At 40.3% G+C, this 24,409-nt stretch overlaps 1 protein-coding gene across 3 annotated transcripts; it reads right to left on the bottom strand.

The window, feature by feature from the left end:
- Positions 1-7,719: 7,719 nt before the first annotated feature.
- Positions 7,720-23,865, bottom strand: COMMD6 (COMM domain containing 6). Of its 3 annotated transcripts, XR_012900612.1 has the most exons (8): positions 23,748-23,860; positions 22,091-22,149; positions 21,371-21,436; positions 21,169-21,245; positions 20,483-20,651; positions 18,139-18,291; positions 13,805-13,960; positions 7,720-7,876 (listed from the first exon to the last, which is right to left on the bottom strand). XR_012900612.1 is itself a non-coding variant. In XM_075918891.1 (7 exons), exons 1-7 carry the CDS (start codon positions 23,794-23,796, stop codon positions 13,910-13,912), a joined length of 624 nt encoding a protein of 207 aa, XP_075775006.1. In that variant the 5' UTR covers positions 23,797-23,860; the 3' UTR covers positions 7,720-13,909. The 3 variants fall into 3 exon arrangements, 2 of the variants coding, with proteins under 2 accessions (XP_075775006.1, XP_075775007.1); XM_075918891.1 differs by having other exon boundaries at positions 7,720-13,960; XM_075918892.1 differs by lacking the exon at positions 21,371-21,436 and having other exon boundaries at positions 7,720-13,960; positions 23,748-23,865.
- Positions 23,866-24,409: the final 544 nt, after the last annotated feature.

The raw sequence follows: 24,409 nt of genomic DNA, 5'->3' as shown, positions 1-24,409 counted from the left end.
GGTGGGAAGAGAAAGGGACGCGATCGCTGGGGTGAATTAAAGGAGCGGTGCTGGGGAGAACTGAGCAGGTCCGAGAAGCTGCAGGGGATAGAAGAGCAGGATTTTAAAACTATGTATAGGTTTTAAAATCCGGATCTAATACTAGAACCGAAAACATCGAGAGCGATAGAAAAAGTATAGATCGGGGCCCAATGCGGCAAGCTGAGCTGTGCGGGCAGATTCCTGATCGGGGCTAGTCTTGTGCCAGCCTTTGTTCCCTGATTAATTCAGGGAACATTTGTTTTGTGTGCGGTATTGTTGTAAGGCTTTCCTTTGTACACCCCACACTATATGAAAAAGATTTTGCTGCAAAAACGAAATTAAGAACGGGGCATAATACAGCATTTCACTATTGGAAAGTTTCAGACCGGTAGAGAGGCAGCAGCGCGGAAGGGAGGCAAGTGTATCCACTGGAGCCTGCCTCTCCCCCCCCCACCCCTATCAGAGGATCTGCTGCTTCTGGGGAGCTGGCATTTAAGTAGACTCCCCCCAAGCACCAGCTCCTACTGCTCTTTACCCCTCCTTGCTGCCTCCTATACAGAGGCGGCTGGAGGGGAGCTTGTGTGTAGTTAAGATTAACAGATAAATCTATATGCTAATATCCCCAGTGTAAATGGCCATTGCCTTGACCAACACAGTTGTCTGAACCAGGAACTTCTGCAAGCTTCTACATCTTGAGCTAAAGAAGCAGTCTTTAGAGCTGGGAAATTGAACAACCTTACATGATCTGTGTCTTAAAGACTCTGGATATGTAGCACACTCTCTGCAGTGATTATAATTTATTATTTGTATTATTGTGGCTAGGCCCCCTAGTCAAGGACCCCAGTGTGCTTGGTGCTGTACAAACAACAAAAATTAGATCCTGTTCTAAAGAGTTTACAGTCTGTAAGAGACAACAAATACAAACACAAGGGAGTACCAGACAATAATGAGACAACATTGATCAGTGTGATAGATTGGCTGTGGTCTCAGCATCTGTTTTCAATTTTTTTTATAGAAAACACAGAAAGGACAAAAATTAGTTGGTTATGAATTATGGGAACTCAAAGTGAAGGGCAGCATGAGAGAAAGCATGAACCACCTCTTACCCAAACCCCTCCAGTTTGGGTACCACATGCACTAACCCTTTGGCAGAGGTGGAAGGAATCGGGGAGGAGGTAGCTCCAGTCGGTGGTGGCAGGCAGAGGAGGAGCGGAGGACAGGGGGAGTGCAGGGAGACTATACTGGCACCTCACTAGTGTAGCACCCAGGGGCCACTTTTCCTCCTCCCCTCCACACCCTCCTCACTACACCTCTGTAAATAATCCACCTCTTAGGATATTTATTGTTTAATGAATTACTTATTTTACTAACTACAGACATATAAATTATATCGGTTTGTGGTTTACATTCTGTTAAATATTTTTTCTCTTTAATTTGTTCATATCCTATTCTCATTAGGTTCATGTCTTTTACATTAAAAATGTCAAATTCTTAAATATGTAAGTTTTATAAAACATGAGAAAAGTTAATGTTATACAACCAAAATATGAATTTCATCACTATATTTCATTCAAGCATTTAAAACCACTGTTATAGCAAATGAGTAACACATTGCTTTAATGAATAAAAGTAAAAAAGATTTTGAGCATATCAAATTTATTGTAATAGAGAGGTAGCCGTGTTAGTCGAATCTTGGTAAAACAAAAAGAAAAAAGTCTTTAAAGTGCTACATAACTAACAAGATACCTAATAAATTTATTATAAGCAATCTGTAATGTTTCCTAACTGTCCATTTACTTACCTAGTTAACCTAATTGTTTTTCACATTATCGCACAGCAAAAGACTACATGAGAGTTATCAATGTAAGAGATTAACTTCACTGTTAAAATAACACTCCGAAAAACTTTTAAATAAAACTAACACACAACACACACCCTCGCTTTCTTGAAGGCACGTGAAGCAATAAGTAGCCTAAAGCCGAGGATACGGCTTTCTGTCTGCCATGAGGACTTTTTTCCTTCAGGCTGCCATGAGATTCTATCCTTAAGTAAAGGAGAGAGGTCTCTCTGAGCTGCTCTTCCAAATTTCACATAAGCCATTCAACTGAAGCCACAGATATCAAGATTCAAGGCCAACTTTGCCTTGAGCAGACTGCCTCTTTGGGTATAAAATGGATAGTGAAGAAATGGGGAAAACTAAAAATATGTGAAACTTGAGACTGAAATTCTTGAGTTCATTCTAATGTGTGCGCGCATGACTTGGTACAGCCTCTGTAAAATAGCCAGAGATTTCTCCTTTTTTTAACTGATGGTGCCCACTGATGCATACAACTATTTGGTTTAATGTTTCATTTGACTTACTTCCTTAATGTGATGTAAGATTTGGTTTTTTTGCAATACCCTATTTATTTTTAGTGCTAAATTCTTTATAAATCTATATATATTAGTACTGTTTTTTGCTTCCTTTGAGATGATTAAGTTCTCAACCTTTAATCAAGCTACCATAAAGTTTCAGTTTCAAAACTCCTCCTCCTACTCAACTTCATTCTTTTATACAGCTTTTTAGCATCTTGCTGTTTCCTGGTATTCGCTACTAAATATTTAGAGGGTGCAACAAGGAGCCACGACAACTGACAGGTTTATTAGCTGTCATCTATCTCCAGAGGAGAAGCTACCAGTGGAATAGTGGAATCCATTGGGGGAAAAAAATCCCCCCAAAATGGCTGAGCCTGGATTTTGTTGGCCAATTGCAACAAAATTGGGACCATACTCATCCAGAAAAAACACAGTTGGGATGCAATAAGGTGGGCACGTTCTTCAACCCAAGAGTAGTGTTCCAGCTAGAAACTTTGCATCCTTTGTCTTTCCCTTGGAGCTCTGTAGTTGCTATGAGAGAGAAAGTGAAAGGCCTATGACAACCCCTTTCTTCTGTGTTTTGTCTAGGCATCTGTGTTAAGGGTCTGTGCTCCAGGGTTGTTCATTCTCATGGGGAAGGACCCAGGTGTTTAGCAATAGCTCAACTGTCCAAGCAGCCCTATTTAGCAGTAGCCTACTTTCCCCAATTTGGAGAAGGCCCTAGGAACAGTGGGTTAAAAAAGATCCCTTCCAGCTTACTGTTTTCAGGCTTTAACCTAATCAGTGCTTTGTCAAGTCTCCTTTCATCTTTCAAAATGTGGGACAGCCACTCCGCATCAATACTCTATTGTAATCCTCCTCAGTTGCACATAATGTTACATTTATTTAATCATTTGTCTTCTTATCCTTTAATCTGCCACTCACTTTTTATCCCTACTTTCCTCTAGTGTTTTATTAGAAACTTGATCCTTTATTTACTTCATCTGTTTTCATGTTATCACACTTTTTCTCATCCCTCTGAAAGTCAGGCCCTTTATTTAGCTACTCAAATATGGATACAGATACCAGCATTTAGACATGAAAGTCTGATTGTTTTAAACTATGCTTATTAATGGGCACTAGGCCAGATAGAAAGTTTTAAAATATTCTTACTAGATTTCTGAACTAAAACAGCATTCCAGAACAAGCAACATGAATGAACTGAAAAAAACTAACTGTACATGTTTTGTTAGTCTATAAAGTGCTACCAGACTGTTTGTTGTTTTTTCAGTTTACCTGTACAAACTACCTCGGCTACCCCCTGAAACTTCTGAACATAAATCATTGAATCATAGAATACTAGGACTGGAAGGGACCTTGAGAAGTCATCAAGTCCAGTCGCCTGCCCTTATGGCAGGACCCAGTACTGTCTAGACCATCCCTGATAGACATTTATCTAACTTACTCTTAAACCTCCCTAGGTAACTTATTCCAGTGTTTAACCAGGAATGAAGGTAGGTGAGTTAATATCTTTTTGTTGACTGACATCTGTTGGTGGAAACCCTTCTTCAGGACTGGAAAAAGCAACCAGAGTGTCACAGTTAAATACAAGGTGGCAAAGATACTTTGTTTGTAACATGTTGCAAGAAAGCACTTAAAATAAAGCAGGCAATTAACAGCTCTGCAGACATAAGATAAAGGAGAGTTACGCTACAAATGGTTGTAAAATAATAAAGTAAGTGTCTCTGAAACCATGATTTTTAAATTCCCCAAGCTTGTCTTTTGAAGGTATGCTGCAGGTTACCTTTGAGGATGAGGATTGAAAGGTCAGGTACAGAGGGATCACTTTGTGAAAAGTGTTCACCTACAAGTAATAGCATGTGTTTGTTTGTTTTTCCACCATACTTAGTGAATTTGAGGCCACAGTAATTTTCTGGTTTCACTCACACTGTTGGGTTGCGCCTCCACTGGCATGATTTTGCACAAGTACTTTCAATGGAAAAGTTTTTTCATTAAAAGTATTTGCGCAAGAAAGCATCTATACTGGCATGTGCCTTTGCGCAAAAGGTTTGCTTTTGCGCAAAAGCATCCGTGCCAGTGTAAACGCTCTCTTGCTCAAGAAAGCTCCGATGGCCATTTTAGCCATCGGGCTTTTTTGCGCAAGAAATTAACATTGCTGTCAACACTGGCCCTCTTGTGCAAGAATACTTGCGCAAGAGGACTTATCCCTGAGCGGGAGCGTCAGAGTATTTGCGCAAGAACCACTGATTTTGTACAGTACAAAGTCAGTGTTCTTGCGCAAATACTCGCGGCCAGTGTAGACAGGTGGTGAGTTTTTGCACAAAATCTTGCCAATGTAGACACAACCTTGGTGTTTGGGCATTTAATGAGCTGCCAGAGGTACATTATTCAGTATGATCAGCCTGTGTAGGGACCCAGGGATCTTAAAGTGTGTTACAGGGAGTAGTTTGGCTTTCTTCTTCTTCATGTTGTGGAATTTCTGTTTCAGATGGCAAAATTCAATATCTTCCATTGTTTGCAGTGTTGATTGATCCCAGGTTAGATACAAAGGGGGTAAATTGATGTTGATCCCAGGTTAGATACAAAGAGGGTAAATATTGATCCCAGGTTAGATACAAAGGGGGTAAAGTAATATCTTTTAGTGGAATAACTTTCATTTAGACACCTTTAGGATGTCTGTCTTCTTTCTATTTAATGTAGCAAAGAAGTTACGATAAATAGGATTGTCAGTCCCTCATTAATTTAATATTATGTCTTCGTGACAATACATCTCCATGCACCAGTCTTGGATTTCCTCAAAACCATTCTCACAGAGCTTTACCTTTCAAGGTGGTGAGACCCAGAATTTCTCACTGACTTAAATGAGAGTTGAAGAAGGCACTTAGCACCTCACAAGACCAAACTCTTAGCTAGCCATGTTCATGGTTTTAGCTGCATTTTCAAGTGTGGAAAAAATATTAAGCACAAACTAGACAAAGATGTTTGTTTTATACACCCATATTTTATATATAATTACCTCAGACCAGAATACCTTCATTTTGTGATATGTTCATTAAATAACAGATATCTCCTTACTATCACTCATCTACAAAATAGTATCATTCTTCAATCCACATGCATTCCAGAGGGCAATCACTTATTTAAATTATGTTGAACTGCATCAGTTTCACTTTTAGTTTCAGATCACCTTCAAGTAACATCTAAGATCATGGACATTTTTTCCCCTACTGAATTTATTAAATTCATCATTTTGTTTTAAAGGACTGATAAGCTGTTTAAAAGGGATGTTAAAATGCTTTTATTTTGGTAAACATATAACTGCTGAGATTTTCAGCAAGTACAAGCCTCTCTTCCCCTCCACTCCCTGCACTGCTGTCTCAGAGGCAGTGGGGAGGGAGAAGGACAGGTGACTCTGCAGGAGCCGGTACACACAGGAAAACAGCTTAAAAAGCCAGCTCCCTGTGCATACTGGCTTCTGCCTACCTCCTCCACATCCCCATGCTGCTGCCTCTGATACAAAGGCAGCAAGCAGGGAAGGGGGGCACGAAGGAGGTATGTAAATGTGAAGGTACACAGATGAGTCCAGGTTCATTGGTTAACTATTTACATTATCACATCCCTGGTCCAACTTTGGCTCTAATTATTCCAGCATCATAGGCTGTGTCTAAACTACATCCCTTTTCTCAAAACATTACGAGCCAAATAAAATCAATCATGTTGAAGATGGGTATAGCTATTAAGATTTAAGAAATGAGTGTTGAAATTATACTTATCAGTATTGCACAAGTTAATACATTCAATTTACTATTTGAACCACTCAATTTACATTTGTACACAATAAAAATAATGAAAAATAAATCTGATGGAACTTTTATTGCACAACTGAAACTCATCTTGCATGATAATTATGATTTGTACTGCCAACAAAACCCAGTCCAAAGGAGATTTGAGGGAAAAGGAATGACCAAAAGTTATAAGCCACAAGTAATTATCCCTGGCTGATTATTTCACAGAAGTCTCCAAACCCCCAAGGATCCCATTTAGGATTTTTATGATCAGTACAGACAGTCAATTTAAAAGAACACTAATAAAAATAAATAGTTGTCATATTCAAATATTAAGTCTGTTTGCCTCAAGGAGACATTTAAGCAGTAGCAGTGTTTTCTATTGTTAGTCAAAGATGGTCCATGCACCACTTTAACAGCACAGACACAGGCCAGCATAAGATGATTATTACCTTTTGTTAAAAAAAGTTTCTAGTAAATACAGCCTTGAAAATGTAAGCCAATGCAAGTTAATTATAATGGTTAAAAAGAACAGGTAGCTGGAATATTTCTGTAGTAGGAGGGTGAGGAGGACCTAAACATCTCCCACTGAATAGACACCCACCATAAATAATGGAGTCAGTTTTGTTTAGAATAGATTACAAAAAGTCTTTCCACTAATTCTTCACAAAACTTTTAGCATGGCTTCCTGCATACAGCTGTGACCATGTTAGATCTAGGTCTGTGGAGTAGGAATGTGGTGAAATGCTGTTTTGCAATCCCTCCTTTCCCAGCCAAAACATGCAAAGCTAGCTCTGCTTATTAACATTTTCAGCCCTTTTCAAGTCTGGGATTAAATTAGTGGTCACACACAGGTATCCTACAGATAACTAAGAGGGCAGCATAGAATCATATCTTTTGAAGTCATAGTGCTGGATACCATCCTTTTACAAACAGTGCTTGAAAAGGAGGGCACAGTATTTTGTACAAAAGCGTAACAAGTAGGACTACACCAGCACTCCATAGGGGACAGTAGTAGGCCTTGAAATAAATAACCCGAATAATACAATATGGTAGAATTTTTATAGGATGGTTAAATTTCATGAATGTAAGACAAGGAAGTACACATTTATTCCATAACTTTGAAATATAGGGAAAAAAATGTAAAAGTATAAAGCATAACTACTGTTATAAGTAACTATGATATTACAGTACATCACTTTTACTGCTGTATATAGTATTTATTTTATCAAGGCATTGGACTTTTATTTATTTTACACACACCTGGAAGTTTGTATGTGTGAATCTACTATATATTTGAGAGAGTTTGACAGTGAGTGAGCAAGCCTGCCTGTGTGGCCTTACAAGCAAAACAGATAGGGTTGAGTTTCACAGGTTAACCACTGTGAAAAAAGCTTTAGTTATCTGAATGTTTGCAATGTCCACAAGAGTATTACTGCTCCTATTCATCCCAAAGACATTTATAAATAGTGTGATCTCTTCTTTCAACACCAGTGTGTGGAACCTTATAGGATGATTTTCCAATGGAGGAGAAAGCAATGACATGGAAGTCTGGCAATATTGCAAATGTAACTTGCTTTATTTACAGCTGCACAATAGTCCTTTAACAGGTAATTACATACAGTGTTCAGGCAATCAATCCCTTCTTCCAGAAATCTCAGCTCAACCGCACTCAGCTTCTCAAGAAATTAGTCTCTCAGGAAATACCTTCACTTCTAAAGAAGAAAGCGGAGTGAATTCTTCAGCATCTGCTACAATCTCTCTCAAAGAACTACTACACTCACCACCACAGTACTTAGTCAAAGACTAACTTTATTTATGTATGAAAAATTATCATGCATAACAGCACCCCCTAGTGACTGCTACTATAAAATGCAAGAATATTCAATGGTTTAAAACTAAGATCCCCCTCATTTTTAACATAAAACATTACTTCAAAATTGTACTCTAACTGGTCCCTTGTGCACACAGTATGAAATTAACAACATATTTCCATTTTACATTCCGACATGTATAAACACTCAGACTTAGGAAAAAGGACATTTGTACATTCTTAACAATAAGTTACAGGGATTCCTAGTGAAACTAGATGGAGTTTGCCACTTACCAGTCTCAGTTACCTAACCAGAAAAAGTTACTAGGAAACCTATAAAATCTAATAAATAGCAGCTCCTGACAGCTGAGAGAGACTCTCCAAATTCCCAAACTGCCCCAATCTTTACTGCAAAGAGAAAAAACTGCTGAAAGCTATTAACATTAGAAGTATCTCAAGAGTATCTGTTCGAGAGGCACCACCACTGGCTTAGAGCATTAAAGAATTAAGAAATGTTAGAGAATCGGTCAGCATATTCTCAAACTGCACTATGTTTTTGGAGACTTTGATATGGACATATTCAGAGACATATAGTCATGTCTTTAAACACCATTTTTTTTCCAGGCAGCTAACCAAAAGCACATATCTATTCTAATTCAAATGATTCTTAATGAGTGGATCAAATAGCCTTTTACACATTTTGATTTCCAGATGATCATTTTGATTTTCAGGTGAGCGGTTTGCTCCAGAATTCCATGAGTTTCCTGGGTTCTAGGTTGAGGTAGCCCGTCAACATTAAGGAAGCCTGCCTTGGACTAATTTCAAGGCTTCCCTGTAGTGTGGGCACTGTTTCAAATAGTTATCTTGTGAGTTTTTATTTCAAAGTAACTTATTTTGAAATAATTTCCTAGTGTAGACATGTCCTGTGATGCCTAAAGCTTTGAACCTAAACTTTAGACAACTGACATTAGGTTTTCAAAAATGAGTGTCTAATCTACTTAAATTAAGGAGGGAAGTAGAACTGGACTGTAAGACTGCTCATTCGGAGGGGGAAGAATGGAGCTAGTTATTCTGAAATTCAGAAGTAGTTCCTTTTAAAACATTTTTACAAAGAAAAACAAAGGAAAGATTGACAATAGGGAGGAACTTTCAAAACAAGAGAATAAAAACCAGTGGCTCCCAGTAACACACATCCAGATTAAGTTAATTAGCTGATAGCATAATTGATCCAATGATTTTTTTTTATAAAGTCCTGGAGCAGGGATGTAAAATCCCCTTTAATTGGTTAGCCAGTTAAACATCATATTTAACCAGTTAATCAATTAAAGGGGAAGGAGAGAGATGGGAGCAGCCCCTGCCTATGAAGGGCACACCCGGGCCAGCCAGAACTCCTCCTGTCCATAGCAGGCCCACAGCTGGTGTCACCCACCCAACCTTAACCATTAAGGGTGAGGTTAACCTTTCACATTCCTATCCTGGAGAGCAAAGGCTTTTTCCAAGGTGAAGAGGAAAGGGTGTTAATCTTCTAAAGGACAGAATATGATCCTAGAAAATACCCTTCACAAAGTTTACCTCAATCCTTCAAAGTATCAGAGTAGAAATACTAAGTATCTTAGGTTCTTTAAGGACAAATCTTCCCTGACATGACTGCTTTTTTAATTTGAGATTTTAAATTTAGAGCCCCTATTCCACCTAGGCTTTCCCCCCACTCCAATCCTTCCCCCAAGACCTCAATCCCACCTTTCTGACCCACTGCTTCTCTTCCTCCCTTCCAGTACAGTACCTTCTGCATGCTCCTGACCAGTAGGAGATACTGGCGAGGAGGAACTGATCAGCAGGGCCCACAAGTTGGTCAGAGGCACTGGGAGAAGAGAAGTTGAGTGGGAGTGCTAATGGTACATGCTGAGAACCCACTGTTTTTCCCCAGTCCCACATGATGTCAGCACCTATGCCATCTTCCAGGTTCATATACTATAAATATCTTGGAAATGTACTATTAAGGGTGTAAATAATCCATGTAGTTTTTGTAATGTAGCTTTGAATTCCTCCATTCCCCTACTCTTTTCAGTGTAGGATCAGCAAGATAAACTAATGGAACAGTTCTGCTTGGCAAGTTTTGTCTAATTCAGTATGGAAAGAAGACTGCTTTAGTGTTATTTAAAAAAGTGTCCACAAGGGAGTAAAGACAGACTTTCATGCAACAAAGTAAGAACCGGCATGAGCACATCTATACCACTTAAATTTGTTATCCAAATATTTAATATTTTTTAGTTTATAAACATACAAAAATGTGCATGGTATATAGAAATCTGTATTAAAACAGAAAATATTAAATACAAGACAGATTTGTAACAGAATAAAGAATTCTGATTCCACACCAATATGCAATAGTAAAGTTTTATCTAACTTTTTAGTATTACTATTCCACACAATTCAATTTCTAAAACAATTTTAATTTAGTATTTAAACGCTCCACTGTTTAATGTTGCAATTCTTACATAGAACCAAATAAAATATCTGAGATTTGTCTCAATAGACAACTTTCAGTTAACATCTATTTAAAAAAAAAATAAGGAGTTCAGTGAGTTTTATCAGAACAGTAATACCAAACACAGGCTTCTGGGGTTCTTCCAGCAAGTTTCAATTTCCTGGCATACAGAGATGTTTCACAAAGTACTGATTAATGTTACTATCACTGAGTTTTTACGTAGCTATGATTGACAGTTTTAGACTCTGACTTGAAGGTCAGAAGGGACAATCCTGAACATCTAGTCTAAGCAGCACATTGCAGCCCATAGACCTTCATCTACCAACTTGTAGAACGTAACCCCTAAATTCTGATCTGGGGAGGAGGTGGGGGAATCCTTCCCAATCCCAAATATGGCAATCAGTTGGACCCTGTGTTTGTGGGCAAGAACCAGTAGTCAGTCAGATACCTGACAAAGAATTCTGTGTAATAACTCAGAGCCCTTGATTTTATAATATGCTTAAATCAACAAACCCAGGGCCTGGCAGAATGAGGAAGGAAGTATATTTTAGAGGCTAAGCCCCCTCCTAGAAAATGTCCTGCAAATCAGCTCCCTCTCATTTTCAGATCAATCAAGTGCCACTTGTACAAATCTACTGATCTGAACTGCACAAGAGAGTTCCTCAAGTAAGGTTCCAAAACTATTGTTAAGGTTAGGTCCATCACCTTGCAATTCATATGGAATTCAGTGCAACTCTTTGTCATCCCTGCATTATCCTCAAAGGAGCAGACACATCCAGCAAAGCTTAGAGTTTGAATGGTTCCAAAGTGCTCCCAAAACCTGGAGTGCACGGTAATCATATTGTCTTGAAGTGACAAAAGGCAAAGATAGCAACAAAGCTAATCAGCAAGAAGAACTTGAACTCTTTTTAGCCACTTAGATTTAAAAACAACAAAAAAAGCCACACAAACCACAACCCCGTCAGCACTACTACATGATCTTCTAAAACAGTATCGGGCAACATGTGGCCTGGGGGGCGCATCCAGCCTACTAAACACTTTGATCCGTCCCATGGACTGCATCTGTCCGCTTTCTAATTATATGCTGCTGCCTTTGCCACCCTATTTACAGGCGGTGGCTCAGGCAACAGGATCCAATTTAAATGTTTCACAGCTCCTGGTTGTGGCACTACCCTCACAGGGGCTAAAGCCGCAATCCCTTTAAATAGCCACAGCAACCCCGGGCAGCTGCCAGGCAATGTGGTAGCAACAGGACTGGGAGTTGCAAGCCCATGGCTGTGTTTTTAATTCAAAGCCTGCAGCCCCAGACAACTCAGGCAGAAGACTAGTTTCCAGCCCCGCCCTTTCACCCCAATCCCTGCCCCTTTCTGGGTGGAGGCGTCCCATAGCCATGTACCAAAAATTCAAGTGCACCCCTGCAAAATTATTGCCCATCCATCCCAGTTCTAAAAGCATTTCTTGTTCAACCACCTTCAATATTGTAAAACTAGATCAAATGGTAGATGTAGTCCCTCGGTCAGGAGATATGGATGACAGTCAAGTGTTCCCTCTAAGCTGTGGGGCAGCACAGCTTCAAAGGGGATTCATCAATCCTGCTCAGTCAGTCAGCTCCATACAAGGAGCCCTGAGCCTCTGACTGGGTGGGGCTGATTAATCACCTGTGAAGCTGTGCTGCCCAACAGCTTGGAACATAGATGACAGTTGCCCTTTTTTTTTTTTTTTCTTCTTGCTTGCCTCAGCCTACTTCCAGCTCTTTAGTCTAATCAAGACTAAGTCAACTAACCCATATCCATTCTGTTTTCATATATGATTTATTTGTTCCACTGCACAAGCAGAACATCATCTGACTTGAATACCAACAGCATATTTATTACATCAGAGTAATTTGTTTTCAGTATGCCTAATTACATTTAGTTATCTTCCATTTTAATTATTTGGTTAATAGGAAAACACAAAAATGGACAGCTGGATCTATTATTCTACATGTGAAATTACCTTCATTCTTGATCATAGGTGGCCATGTCAGAATCTGACTTTTGACTGACCAGGATAACAAATCTCTGGACAGACAGTAATGAAGACCTGTGAACTACTAGCAGAGCGAGTACTGCAGCTCAAAGAGACACTTAAGACTCTTAAAACTGTCTCAAAATCCTAGAACACTGGAAGGGACTTCAAGAGGTCATCAAGTCCAGTCTCTTGCCTTCACGGTAGGATCAAGCACCGCCTAGATCATCCCTGTCAGATGCCTATCCAACCTGCTCTTATATATCTCCAGTGATAGAGATTCCACAACCTGCCTACGCAATTTATTCCAGCATTTGACTACCCTGACAGGGAATTTTTGCTAATGTCCAACTTAACTCTCTCATGATGCAATTTAAGCTCATTGCTTCTTGTCCTATCAGAAGCAAGGAGAACAATTTTTCTCCCTCCTCCTTGTAACATCCTTTTAGGTACTTATGATATATAAGTAATATACATTTTTATCAGTCTGACTTTAAGCTTCCATTTCTGGTCTTGAAATGGAATCTTCCAGTTTAATTAGGAAATGAATCTGCTGATCAGAATAGTAAGTAAATACCACAAGTTTAAAGTTGGTTTTAGTAGAGAACATACATTAGCAATAAAGTAACTTGCTATAAATCTTATATATTTGCTCTGAAAATATTTTTTAAAACATACATTCACTTGAAAATAAGTTCTCCTTAGTCCATGTTAACCTCCCTGCACATAATTAAGATTTTAGGTCTCTGTCACTAGAAACATTTACTGCCATAGACACAGAAAATCCAGATTTATGAAACTATTTAAGCATACTAAATTTACATTAAACATTTATTAAATTGAAGGAAGGAAGATATTCTCCAATAATTAACAAAAAGCAAGTAAAAATTAGGCTTTCAACCTCCTTGATACAACTGAAATCTATCAGTTCACTATTCCTCATGGCTCGCTGACTATAATTTTATGCGCTCTGCATAGCTAAATAATTGATTTCATGTGCACAATGGCACCATGATTTGATAAAATTGTAAACATGGGGTTTACATTTCTTCTAAGAGTCTTCTCACTTAGCATTTTCTTGAGTGTTTCCACATTGCGGTTTATATACGTAGCTTCTGTAGTTGCAAAGTTAAAAAAAATCTGCAGTTGTGGGGAAAAAAACCATTTAGCTATGCAGCATAATCTTCTGCCTTTATAGAGCTAAAACGCTTGTACTCAGACTGAAAGAACCAACTCTTGCATATACTTAGTAGGGTTTTGTTTTTTTTAAACTTTCAGTGTGATAAAAAAAGGATACACTGGAAAATATTTTTACAGGACAATGAGAACACATACCTTACATAAACATTGACACTTAATTACTTGTGCAAGATAGGAAGGCTTAATTGGATCAAGTAAAGCATGTCTTTGAAGTAAGTATTTTTTTTAGCAGTTTTATGCTCAAACAGTCTCAAGAACAGCTGCCATATCCTTAAAATGTCTGAAGAAGTCCTGAAAAAGAAGAGGCATTATTAAACTACATTTAAATAATTTTAATTGTCATTAAAGCCAACAACTTCTTGTTGGGAAACCCCTCCTCCCCCCCGATATTTACAAGCAACACCTATGATTAACTGAAATCTAAGAACTGTATTCCAGTTTGCTTTATGCATTAGTCAGCACTTTTTGTAAAGTTACTTTCAGTATTGTCTGATGTCATATTTGTGTGGTTTTGTCCACCTATATAAACAGGAGAGAAAAAAATGTTTTAGAAGTAGAAAAATATGATTGTAGGGCCCCAGAAATTGACAGTAGTCGTCCCTGAAAGTACTTTTATTCTAAGTTTGAAATCATCGAAGTGAACAGTGTTCCTCTCACATAGCAACTGAACAGCAATAAATTAAAGTGTTTCCAATGTATACAGTTGAGAGACTCGAAAAGTTACCAGTCATCCCTTTCCTTCACACTTTTCACTAAGGGTTTAATCTATCCATAGACTTCCAAAACAAAGGGGAATGTAATTATCCTTTAAAATAATTCAACTCTGATGGGTAAACAAAAGCTCTCTTATCACCCCCAAGTTTGCAGCTGTAAGTTAAGCAATTCAAGATCATACAATCACAAGATGACTGAGAAGGAGGGGGCAAAAGTTTCATTGGATAGGTATTCAAATATGCTGAGACTGAACAAAAGACACAGAAATAGCAGAACACAGTGAGGCAGAGCTGGAACATTTCAAGGTGGGGAGCGGGAAGCCACCAATATCATTACTGCTATACTGTAACCCAAAATAAAACCATCTTGTAATGGATGTTAAAGTAGGTCCACAAATGCCAGCAAAAGGGTATACAAAATTGTAATGTCAAAGGCCAAGATTGTTCTGCTTTAGCGAAAAAGAATTAACTGGACTAGTGATTTTAAAAAAGTTTCAAGTATTACACATGTCCAGAGACCCCCTGCCAATTTTTGCAGCTTCACAGTCACACTTGTCTACTACTTGTACCAGTTTATGTGAATTTTTCCACACACTATCAAGAAAAGATTGTGACTGGTTTCACTGTAGTCTCCCATATAATGAGATAATCAATTGTACTTATGCTGTAGCCAAAAAACACAGACAATCCATGTACAGAAACCATGTAGACCAATGGGGGACAACATGCAGCCCATCAGGGTTCCATGTGCTGCCCACAAAACATTTTATTTACCATTGCCAATGCAAAGGGTTGCCAAATTCCACTGGTTCTTTCCATTTCATTTTTTGGTATGGATATTACTAAAGCGACACACACATAAAGCAAGGGCGTGTGAAGTAAGGTGCATGCAGATTGCACACAACATTGACTATGAAAGCTGGGTGCTCCATCTGCAGCTAGTCATAGCAAAATGATTTAATTAACATATTACATATTTGAAGTACACAAGCACAGTTATCAAGACTTGCCTATCTTGGGAGACCATCTTGGTTACAACAATCATGTAGTTCAGTGAGATCGCCACTTTTGCTGCCCAATCATTAGCCACTTGCCCATTGCTGATAGACACTGTAGCACAGAGGTCAACAACCTACGGCTCACTAGGGAGGCAGATACAGCTCTTCTGCAGCTCGAGCTCAGCTCCTCTGCAGCAGAGAGCCCACGCTGGTGCTCCAGTCATGCAGCCCGCTACAAGACTGGGGGTGCGTCTAGACTATATTCCTCTTTTAAAAGAGGAATGTAAATGAAGTGCAGATTTACAAAACTCGCACTTCATTTGCATAATTGCATCCAATCTCTTTTCTGAAAAAGGTTATTTTGAAAAAAAGCAGTCTAGACATAGCTCTTTTAAAAAACAAACACTTTTTCAAAAGAACCCTGTAAACCTCATTTTTTCCAGGAATAAGGGTTCTTTCGAAAACCCCCACATCCCCAAACTCCTTGACCCTACATGCCCAGTCCCCCGTCATGATACTTGTGCACCCTGCCACACCCCTCAATCCTGTGCCGAGCCCATCATACACCCCAATCCAGACTCCTCCTGCATGCCCACATCCCCAACCCCCTGCCGTAAGATTGATGGAAGACAACTTGGATGCGTGCATAAAGCTGGATTTGACCAATTATGATGTAAACTTCAAAGAAATGTGCAAAAAGATGCAGCAGAAGTACTATTAAATAAAGTCTGTGAGTATAAGGTTTCATTTATGCTATTATTAATCATCATGTCAATTAATATTAAGTTACAGTAAAACTCCAGTTGTCTGGCATCCAGTGGTCCAGCACTCCTGATAGTCCAGCACCACCCGGAAGTGTTCCAGGCAGCCGGACAATTGGAGCTGCTCTGTCCTGGGCTTCCCCGAGTCAGCCGCTGGTCAGTTTCAGCAGCGGTTGACTTGAGGACGCCCGGGGCAGAGTAGCTGGGGTGCTGGATTGGTCCCATAGCGCTGCCGCTCAGCGCTGCAGGACCAACCTGGCAGCACCCCAGCTGTTCTGCCCCAGACTTCCCCAAGTCAGCCACTGCTGAAACTGCTCAGTGGCTGACTCCGGGAAGCCTGCGGCAGAGCACCCTAGCTGCTCTGCCCCGGGCTTCCCCAAGTCAGCCGCTGGTCAGTTTCAGCAGCGGCTGCCTTGGGGAAGTCTAGGGCAGAGCAGCTGGGGTGCTGCCAGGTTGGTCCCACAGAGCCAAACCCCACTCATCCTCCCACCCCAGCCCAGCCCCCCCTTCCAATAGTCCGACATATCTGATAATCCGGCACCCCCTGGGTCCTAAAGGTGCCGGATTATCAGAAGTTTACTGTATATATTTTCAGTCATGCAAATGGGCATTCTTATACAGCTCTTTGTTGACCACTTGTTCTGAATTTTGATGTAGTTTAGATCTCTGGTTTGAAAAGGTTGCTGATCCATGCTTAAGCACCTTTCCTTTCTCTGCTCATTCCTCTTGGTTTTTTTTCCATTCATAGCATTAGTTGCAAAAACTAACACATGCCCCTATCTCCAAGTGAAGAATTTTTTTTCATACAGCATTGTTCCTAGTGGTAGGTGCTATTCTTTCACTTTTATGAATATAGCTTGCTTACATTATCACACTTCTGAGAGGTCTCTGTGTTCAGCATTAGGAAGTCCCTTGCATCTAGATCAACCAAATGGAAGTCTATTTTCACTTCTCTGTACTTACTGCATAGGCCAGGAAGAACAGAAGAAGAAGAGACCTAACTGGCAGCTGCTATTTAATTATACAATCAGAAATGGTTCCAAAAGCTAGTGTATGTTCAGCTATGAAGATTCAAGTAATTGGTAGATCTGTGTTTACTATGCTGAAACCAGAAGAGTTGCACAGTTTACATTTTATATATAATTAAATGATGATTCTGCTTTGAGGAACATGAACAAGTCATTTATGTTTAAATTTGGGATTATCTCACCAAACTAAAAACTTTATTAAATAGCAGCTAACTCTCTGTGTCTAGAGTTAAGAATATATCACATCCTAGGGCCTTACCCATTTGACCCGGACCATTTCAGATGATCTCACAGAAACTTGAACTCCACGTTACCTGACTACTAGCACTTGCTATTGCTTCTAACCATCAGGGGGAAAAAATCCTTTATAGTTTGTCTTAGGGTTTATTGCAAATTTCAGTTTAAGTATGGAGCAGTCCCACAGACCTCTTGAATTGTAGTCACACTCAGCGATTGCAGGAGAGGCAATCTGGGTAGTAAGCCAGACAGATAGTCAAGTGAGTTAACATGCTAAAAGATCTAGTAGTCTTTAGTTACAGTTTTACTTATTGAAATGGGATGGTTTTGAGAAGGATAAACCAATTTTAACTTGCTACAGTGGGTAGCCGAGTTGGTCTTTTTTTCCTGTACAGACTAATGGTCTGGTAGCACTTTAGAGACTAACAAAACATGTAGATGGGTATCATGAGCTTTCGCGGGCACAGACCACTTCTTCAGATGACCGGAGTTTTAACTTGTAATTCTTAAGTCAAAAGTTCTTATGAAATTAATATTGTTTGGCTAGAGGTGCCTAAACAAAAGGATTTTTCAAGTGAACCATATGTAGGAATATTAACTGAAACCTCATCTTTCAAATACCACATATATAATTGCCACAGAAATGTGCTTTCCTACATGTAAACACTTAGATTTCTATTAGGAAAATAGTATTCTTGAGGAGTAAATATTGTATGAAACTGGATTACAAACCTGGAACTGTGGTATTGTCATTTCAAGACACTTGCTCATTATCTGGCCTGAAGGCTGTGCCACTTTAAGTGTAATTGTAATGTAAGGGTACTTAAGAGATCTGCAGCTGTCAGAGCTCACTGCCATTCCCAGTTTCCATTGGATATCTATAACCTGCAGAAAGGTAAGAGTAATCCAACTGTTTAAAAACACTTTCAATCAATCCTACTCTCACAATTCTATACTATCAGCAATATATTAGTCCACCAAGGTAACTCGAATATGCATAATATCCCACTAAAAAAAATAAAGGATACCAAAAAATAAATTTAAAAAATTAGATACCGTGTGAAATTCTGGTTGGAAAACAAAAGCTCCTCTCATCCCTTTTGATATAGAGCAATGATCAAATTAAACCTACTATTCAAAAACATTTAATGCACATGCTATTGCAATATGTATGACCATTACATTATCAAGCCCTGAAATGAAGATTTTATTTAAGCCATTTACACCATGCTTTGTTACTTTTAGCAAACCCCTTAAATCCAAGTGGAAAGACCAAATAATAATAAAAAAAAGTGGAGATGCTAGTGCTTTTCACGTAGCCTGTTGTAAAACTAGGCAAATATCTATATGAGTTGTACCTTCTGTAAGATGCGTGTATCCCCAGGCCCAGGGTACACATACCTCTTGTTGAGGATCACTTCAATTATCTATTCAGTATAGCCAAAAGTGTATAGGGGCAGGAAATGGAAAATAACTGCGAGACATGCTGTATCATAAAAGACAGTCACCCCTTAGATTCTCTAAAGCAGTGGTCCCCAATGCGGTGCCCGCGGGCGCCATGGCGCCCGCTGGGGGATTTCTGTGCACCTGCTGAAACATCTGGGCTGGCCCCGCCCCCGGCGCGCGGCACATGCATGGTGCCGGCTCCAGGCGCGGGACGCATGGGTGGCCCCTCCCCTGGGCGCGCAGCACATGCGCAGGGCCGGCCCGGGGAGCGTGGGCAGCCCCAGCCCCAGGGCACATGTGCGGTGCCGGCCTGGGGCGCGTGGCTCGTGGGCGGCCCCGGGCGCACGGCCCATGCGCAGTGCCGACCCCGGGCGCATGGCTCATGGGTGGCCCCGCCCCTGTGTGCGCGGCGCATGCGTGGCCCCGCCCCCGTGTGCCTGGCATGTGAGTGGCTCTGCCCCCGGGTGCCCAGCAGCCATGCAACGTTGGGGACCACTGCTCTAAAGTAACCAAACTATGCTCTTCCCTTCCCAGATCCCTTAAATTAGTGGCTCTCAGCCAGAGGTATATATACACCCCTGAAAGTATGCAGAGTGTACATCAACTCATCTAAATATTTGCCTCATTTTACAACAAGCTACGTACAAAGCACTAGCAAGTCAATATAAACTAAAATTTTAAAGCATAAAATGGCTTGTTTACATGGAAGTATAAGTAGCATATTTACATAAATAGATCTTCTCCTTGGGCAAACATCTTGGTGTGGTAGAGATGCTTGTGTGTACTTAAGAGTGACTCTGTAGGGAGTCCTGAACTGCTGATATGGTCACCCATGGCAGTAAGGTCAAAGGTAAGGTACCAGACAAAGTGGTACACAACACAATCCAGTATAATATCTCAGTGATAGAGCAGGTGGATGAAGTCATCTCTCAAAGGTGCGAAGGCCACAACAAAGGAGAAACCATTCATCTCAGACCTCCTTGCCACCAGGCACAGGCACATCTTTCACCAAGATCTTTGTGGCAGCTGGTGTGGAGAGGTTCCAAACATAAAACTATTTATGTGCAGGATTCTCTCTCAGGAAGCGCTTCCCCCTCCAGTATTTATATTCCAAGAGATTTAGGTAATAATTATATGGCTAAAATGAGAAAACAAGCTTTTTTTGCTAACTGCGTGCTGTGACAATTTTGTATTTTTGTTTTGTAAGCAAGTAGTTTAAGTGAGGTGAAACTTGGGGGTATTCAAGATAATCAAACTCCAGAAAGGGGTAAATAATCTGGAAAAGCCAAGAGCCACTGCCTTAAACAAACATGGACTTCAACTGCAAGTCCCCCTCCTCCCACAATACAAGTTGTTATGCCAAAGTACTCTGGCTTATGTTTGCATTACTATAAAGAACACTATTTCAGGACAAGAGACAAAGGAGAATTCAGGAAGTCAATGGTACAGGCAAATAAATCATTCATTTCTTCTACCACTTTGGATTCATAAATGTTACCATTTCCTTTTAAGCTGTTGCCAGGCATCCAACAGTCCCTTATATATCTGCCAGTTTTGCAGCAGTATCTACCACAAAGCACTGACATTTCTGGAGAGTTAATGCTATTGAATCAGAAGTCTGAGTAGTTACCTGTCCCATTGTTGCCATGTTTCTAGCATCTTCCGACACACTGATAGAACTACCTTTTTCATTCCATATTTGACGAATTACTTGAACTGCATGTTTTGGCAGCATATTGATCACATTACCCATGCCAGTGGTCAGTTCTTCCACAGAGAGGTTGTTTTTGGCAGCTGTGCTGTAGACAGATTTAAAAACAAAAACAATCTGTAGGTTTTTGCAAAAGTAATGTTCAAGAAATAATGTATTTGTTTAAATAGGCAAACAGATATCTGGTACTTCTATCTGTTCAGGAGTATTATTTTAATATTGCAGTAATTGTGTAATGCAACCTACACAATTTTTTTTGCAAAGGATTTTACTTAATTTCCCCCAAGTAAACTGTGCAAAGAATTTAACTGAATGCAAGGTCCCACCAGGGTAGTAATTTCATCTCATTTATGTCCCATAGATCTGTAATATCCATAAATAGTTTAAGTGAAGAAAAGATTGTTTTGGATTTACCAATTAATTTTAAAAAATGTAATACATGTTAGCAAAACTCTTTAGATACCTTGATATACTGAAAGTCAAAATGTTCTGACTCTTCCTCAGCCTTAATTTATACCCTTCCAGCTTTTATGCTCCCTGCCTTTTAATTCTTTAAAGAAAGATTACAATTAAAAGAGAAATAGGGAGGATAGGTTCTTGCTTACCTGAATAAAAAAGAAACAACATTAATTATCTTTGCCAGGTCAGCAACATTCATTTCAACTCCAGCTGCTTGAAATTTCTAGAAACAGAAGAGTTGAACACAAACACATGTCATTTTTAGAAACTTTCTATAATCCATGTACACATTGTATAAAATGAATGCAATCGATTTACTTTTGGATAACCCCTAATCAGGAAACTTACCTGACATAGTTCTACTGTATCGACACCTGGAATCTGACAATTAAGATGCTGAATAATTCGTTCACACTACAAAGAAAAAAATTACAAGAACGGCAGAACTAGAAGTTATTAAAATATAATGCTTTAAAAATAACTATGCACAGAGTAAAGTCTTCGAGTCACGTGGTTTCAATGCTTTGACCCATACAGTGAGCAAGCAAAGAAGCCTATTTTGGCAATATACAGTCTGCTAGACCACTTTACACGTATACTGAGTGAAGAAGTAGTATATGTATTAAGTCAGTGGCAGCTGCTAAAAATCTCTTTAAATACTATCAAATCCACAAGAACAAAAATAGAAGTTCAAAATTTTTAAGTCACTAGTCCACCTACTTTGTACTGCTTACAACACAGAACTTCAACTAAGTGACAATTCAGCACTAAAGGTGCATTTTTTCATGGTTGTAAGAAATTGCATGGAAAACATAAAAGGGACTGTTTAACACGCTAGCTGTTCCTATGTGTCACTCTCAAACAAAATTAGTATTTTGAGTCAATTTTATTTTTTTTTAAAAAACAATCTCACTCATCGCTAGAGAATGTGGTCCACTTATGCAAAGGTGGAGGGGGTGTTACTATTATCCTATCAGGGAAATTTCCACTCAAACAGCTAGTAATATAAAATAACTTTAAACATTTTATATTACTCAAAAGCATAAGAACTAAATATAGATCACTTACCAGCTCAGCAAATAAATCCTGAGGTATTAGTTGAATAATATCAGCAGTGCTGCCAAAATCTTAAAAAACACCAACACACACATTATTAGTTAACTATGAGCCCTTAAATAAATCTTCTCAGCTCACGGTGTTTGCATTTTAAACAAGATTTTCTGTCAAGATACAAAAGTTTATCATCAGATTTCTGCAAACCTAATAAAAAATACTTAATGACAGCATTGAAGGTAAAATGTAACAAAAAGAATCCATAGACACATAGATTTTAAGGTCAGAAAGGACCATTACAATCTCTAGTCTAGGGATGTGAAAGGTTAACCAATAACCATCACTCTTAACAGGTGATGCTTTCCAGTTCACCAGTGGGAGCTGGAGCAGCCACTGTCCATAGTAGGGTTGTTAAATTTAGTTTAATCAACTAATTGATTAGTCAATGGAATTTTCATTGACTAATAGATAAGGAGCTAACCCTGCCGCAGCTCTGCCTTTTAAATGTATTAAGAACTGGCAGAAGCAGAAAAAAGCAGAAGCACAGTGGGGAGAGGACATGATCTGGTGCAAGCCAGGACAGCTGATTTCCGGGTTGTGTCCGGTCCTCCCCTGCAGTGCACCAGCCTTTTTAATAGGGACTTTGAAACGCAGCAGCGTTTCAAAGCGACAGTGCTGCACGGAGTATTCAGACTCCATGCAGCACTGCCGCTTGGAAGTACCCTCTCTCAATCCTCTTTTAGCAGGGAGGAGATGGGGGGGAGGAGAAAATCAACTAGTCCACTATTTCTCAACTAGTGGTATGAGTACCCTTAGGGGTACTTCAGAGAAGTCTGGGGGGGGGGGGGGGTCAACACAACTGAAATTTGGAGAAAATTGAATTTGTTTTAAGTTTTACAGCGTTTTATTATGTTTGTACTTTTTACACCAAAAAATGTCATTGCCCGCCTGGTTACGATTTAGCTGTTTAAACAAATGTGTTATAATGGTAGAAAAAAAAAATGTGTATCTGAAAATTTAGGTACTGGGGGTTCTTTTTTTTAAAAGGGTATCTTTATGAAAAAAGTTGAGAACATTGGACTAGTCGACTTGACTATCTGATAAGCATTTGCTTATTGGATAGTTGACTAACCCTTAACATCCTTACTTCATAACTGGGCTGCCAGCCAGCAGTCACTGCTCTCCAGATGTCCAGCTCTGAAGACAGCCCAGCCAGCAGCAGTGCAGAAGGAAGGCAAAACTGCAATCTCCCCCTCCCCCCATGCACAAAATAACCTTACAACCCTCATAACTTCTTTTTCAGTCAAACCCCTATAAAGTACAACACTGTGACACATAAGGTTTAAAATGGCTGAAATAATGACATGTATGATTTTTAAAATTGCATGACCATGAAATTGACCAAACTGGACTCGAAATTAGGTAGGACCTTACACATAATGACAAGTCTCTTTTTTTTCTAGGAGTGCCAGCAAAGGTTAGACTCATATCCCCCCTCCACACCACCCCACCCACACTCCCCACGTACTCCTCCAAATACCACCCTTATTCCCTCCCTGATGGTCCTCCTGCACCCCACTGCCTTGCGCTCCCTTTGGCCTCCCTCCCCACATGAATCTCCTCCCAGCCTCCACCCACCCCGGGTCCCACCAACCACCCCTACGCCTCTCACCAAAGGCCTCCAGGGACCTCACACCACCCCGGGCAGCTCTCGCAGCCATTCTCTGTCCCTCCCGCCAGCCAGCCGTCCACCACGTGACAGTGCTTCCGCTTAACGCCCGCGAGCGGCCCATTCTCATTGGTTAGTAGCTACAGACCCTCCCCCTCCGTTCTCCAATCATTTGCCTCCGCCGCGCCTCGGGCTTATTGGCTGCTGGGCCCGTGGTCCGCCCCTCTCCCGAGCTGTCGTTAGTTGTGCGCCATGGCGTGTCAATCAAGCGACAGAGAAGGGGGCGTCACGGTGAAGTGACGCGGCTCAGTCTGAGGCTGTCGCGCGGTGCTTGGGTTCCCCGGGGGCAGCTGTTGCTACGTGTCAGCCTGTCTCGCGCGGCGCGTGGTTTGGAGGCTCCCAGTGGCCTTTCCCCTCGGTTTGCCGCACGCGAAACCTTCCGATCTTGGCGACCCCGGTGATAAAGGGCCGTTCCTCCCTTCCCGTCATCAGACGCCAGTTTTCGAGCAGCGCAGTCCCTCAATGGAAAATGCAGGACAATGTAGCACTGTCGTTGGGCTTTTCCCTGCCGAGCAATGAGTTCCTCTTGCCATGGTGCGGGAGCATGGCGTTCTGCTCCTGCACTGTATGTGCAGCGCCTTGCTGTGTGGCATACTGAAATTAGT

The sequence above is a fragment of the Pelodiscus sinensis genome, chromosome 1 (assembly GCF_049634645.1).
Source record: "Pelodiscus sinensis isolate JC-2024 chromosome 1, ASM4963464v1, whole genome shotgun sequence".
Taxonomy (NCBI): Eukaryota; Metazoa; Chordata; order Testudines; family Trionychidae; genus Pelodiscus; species Pelodiscus sinensis.
This window is presented reverse-complemented; position numbering and strand designations above follow the sequence as displayed.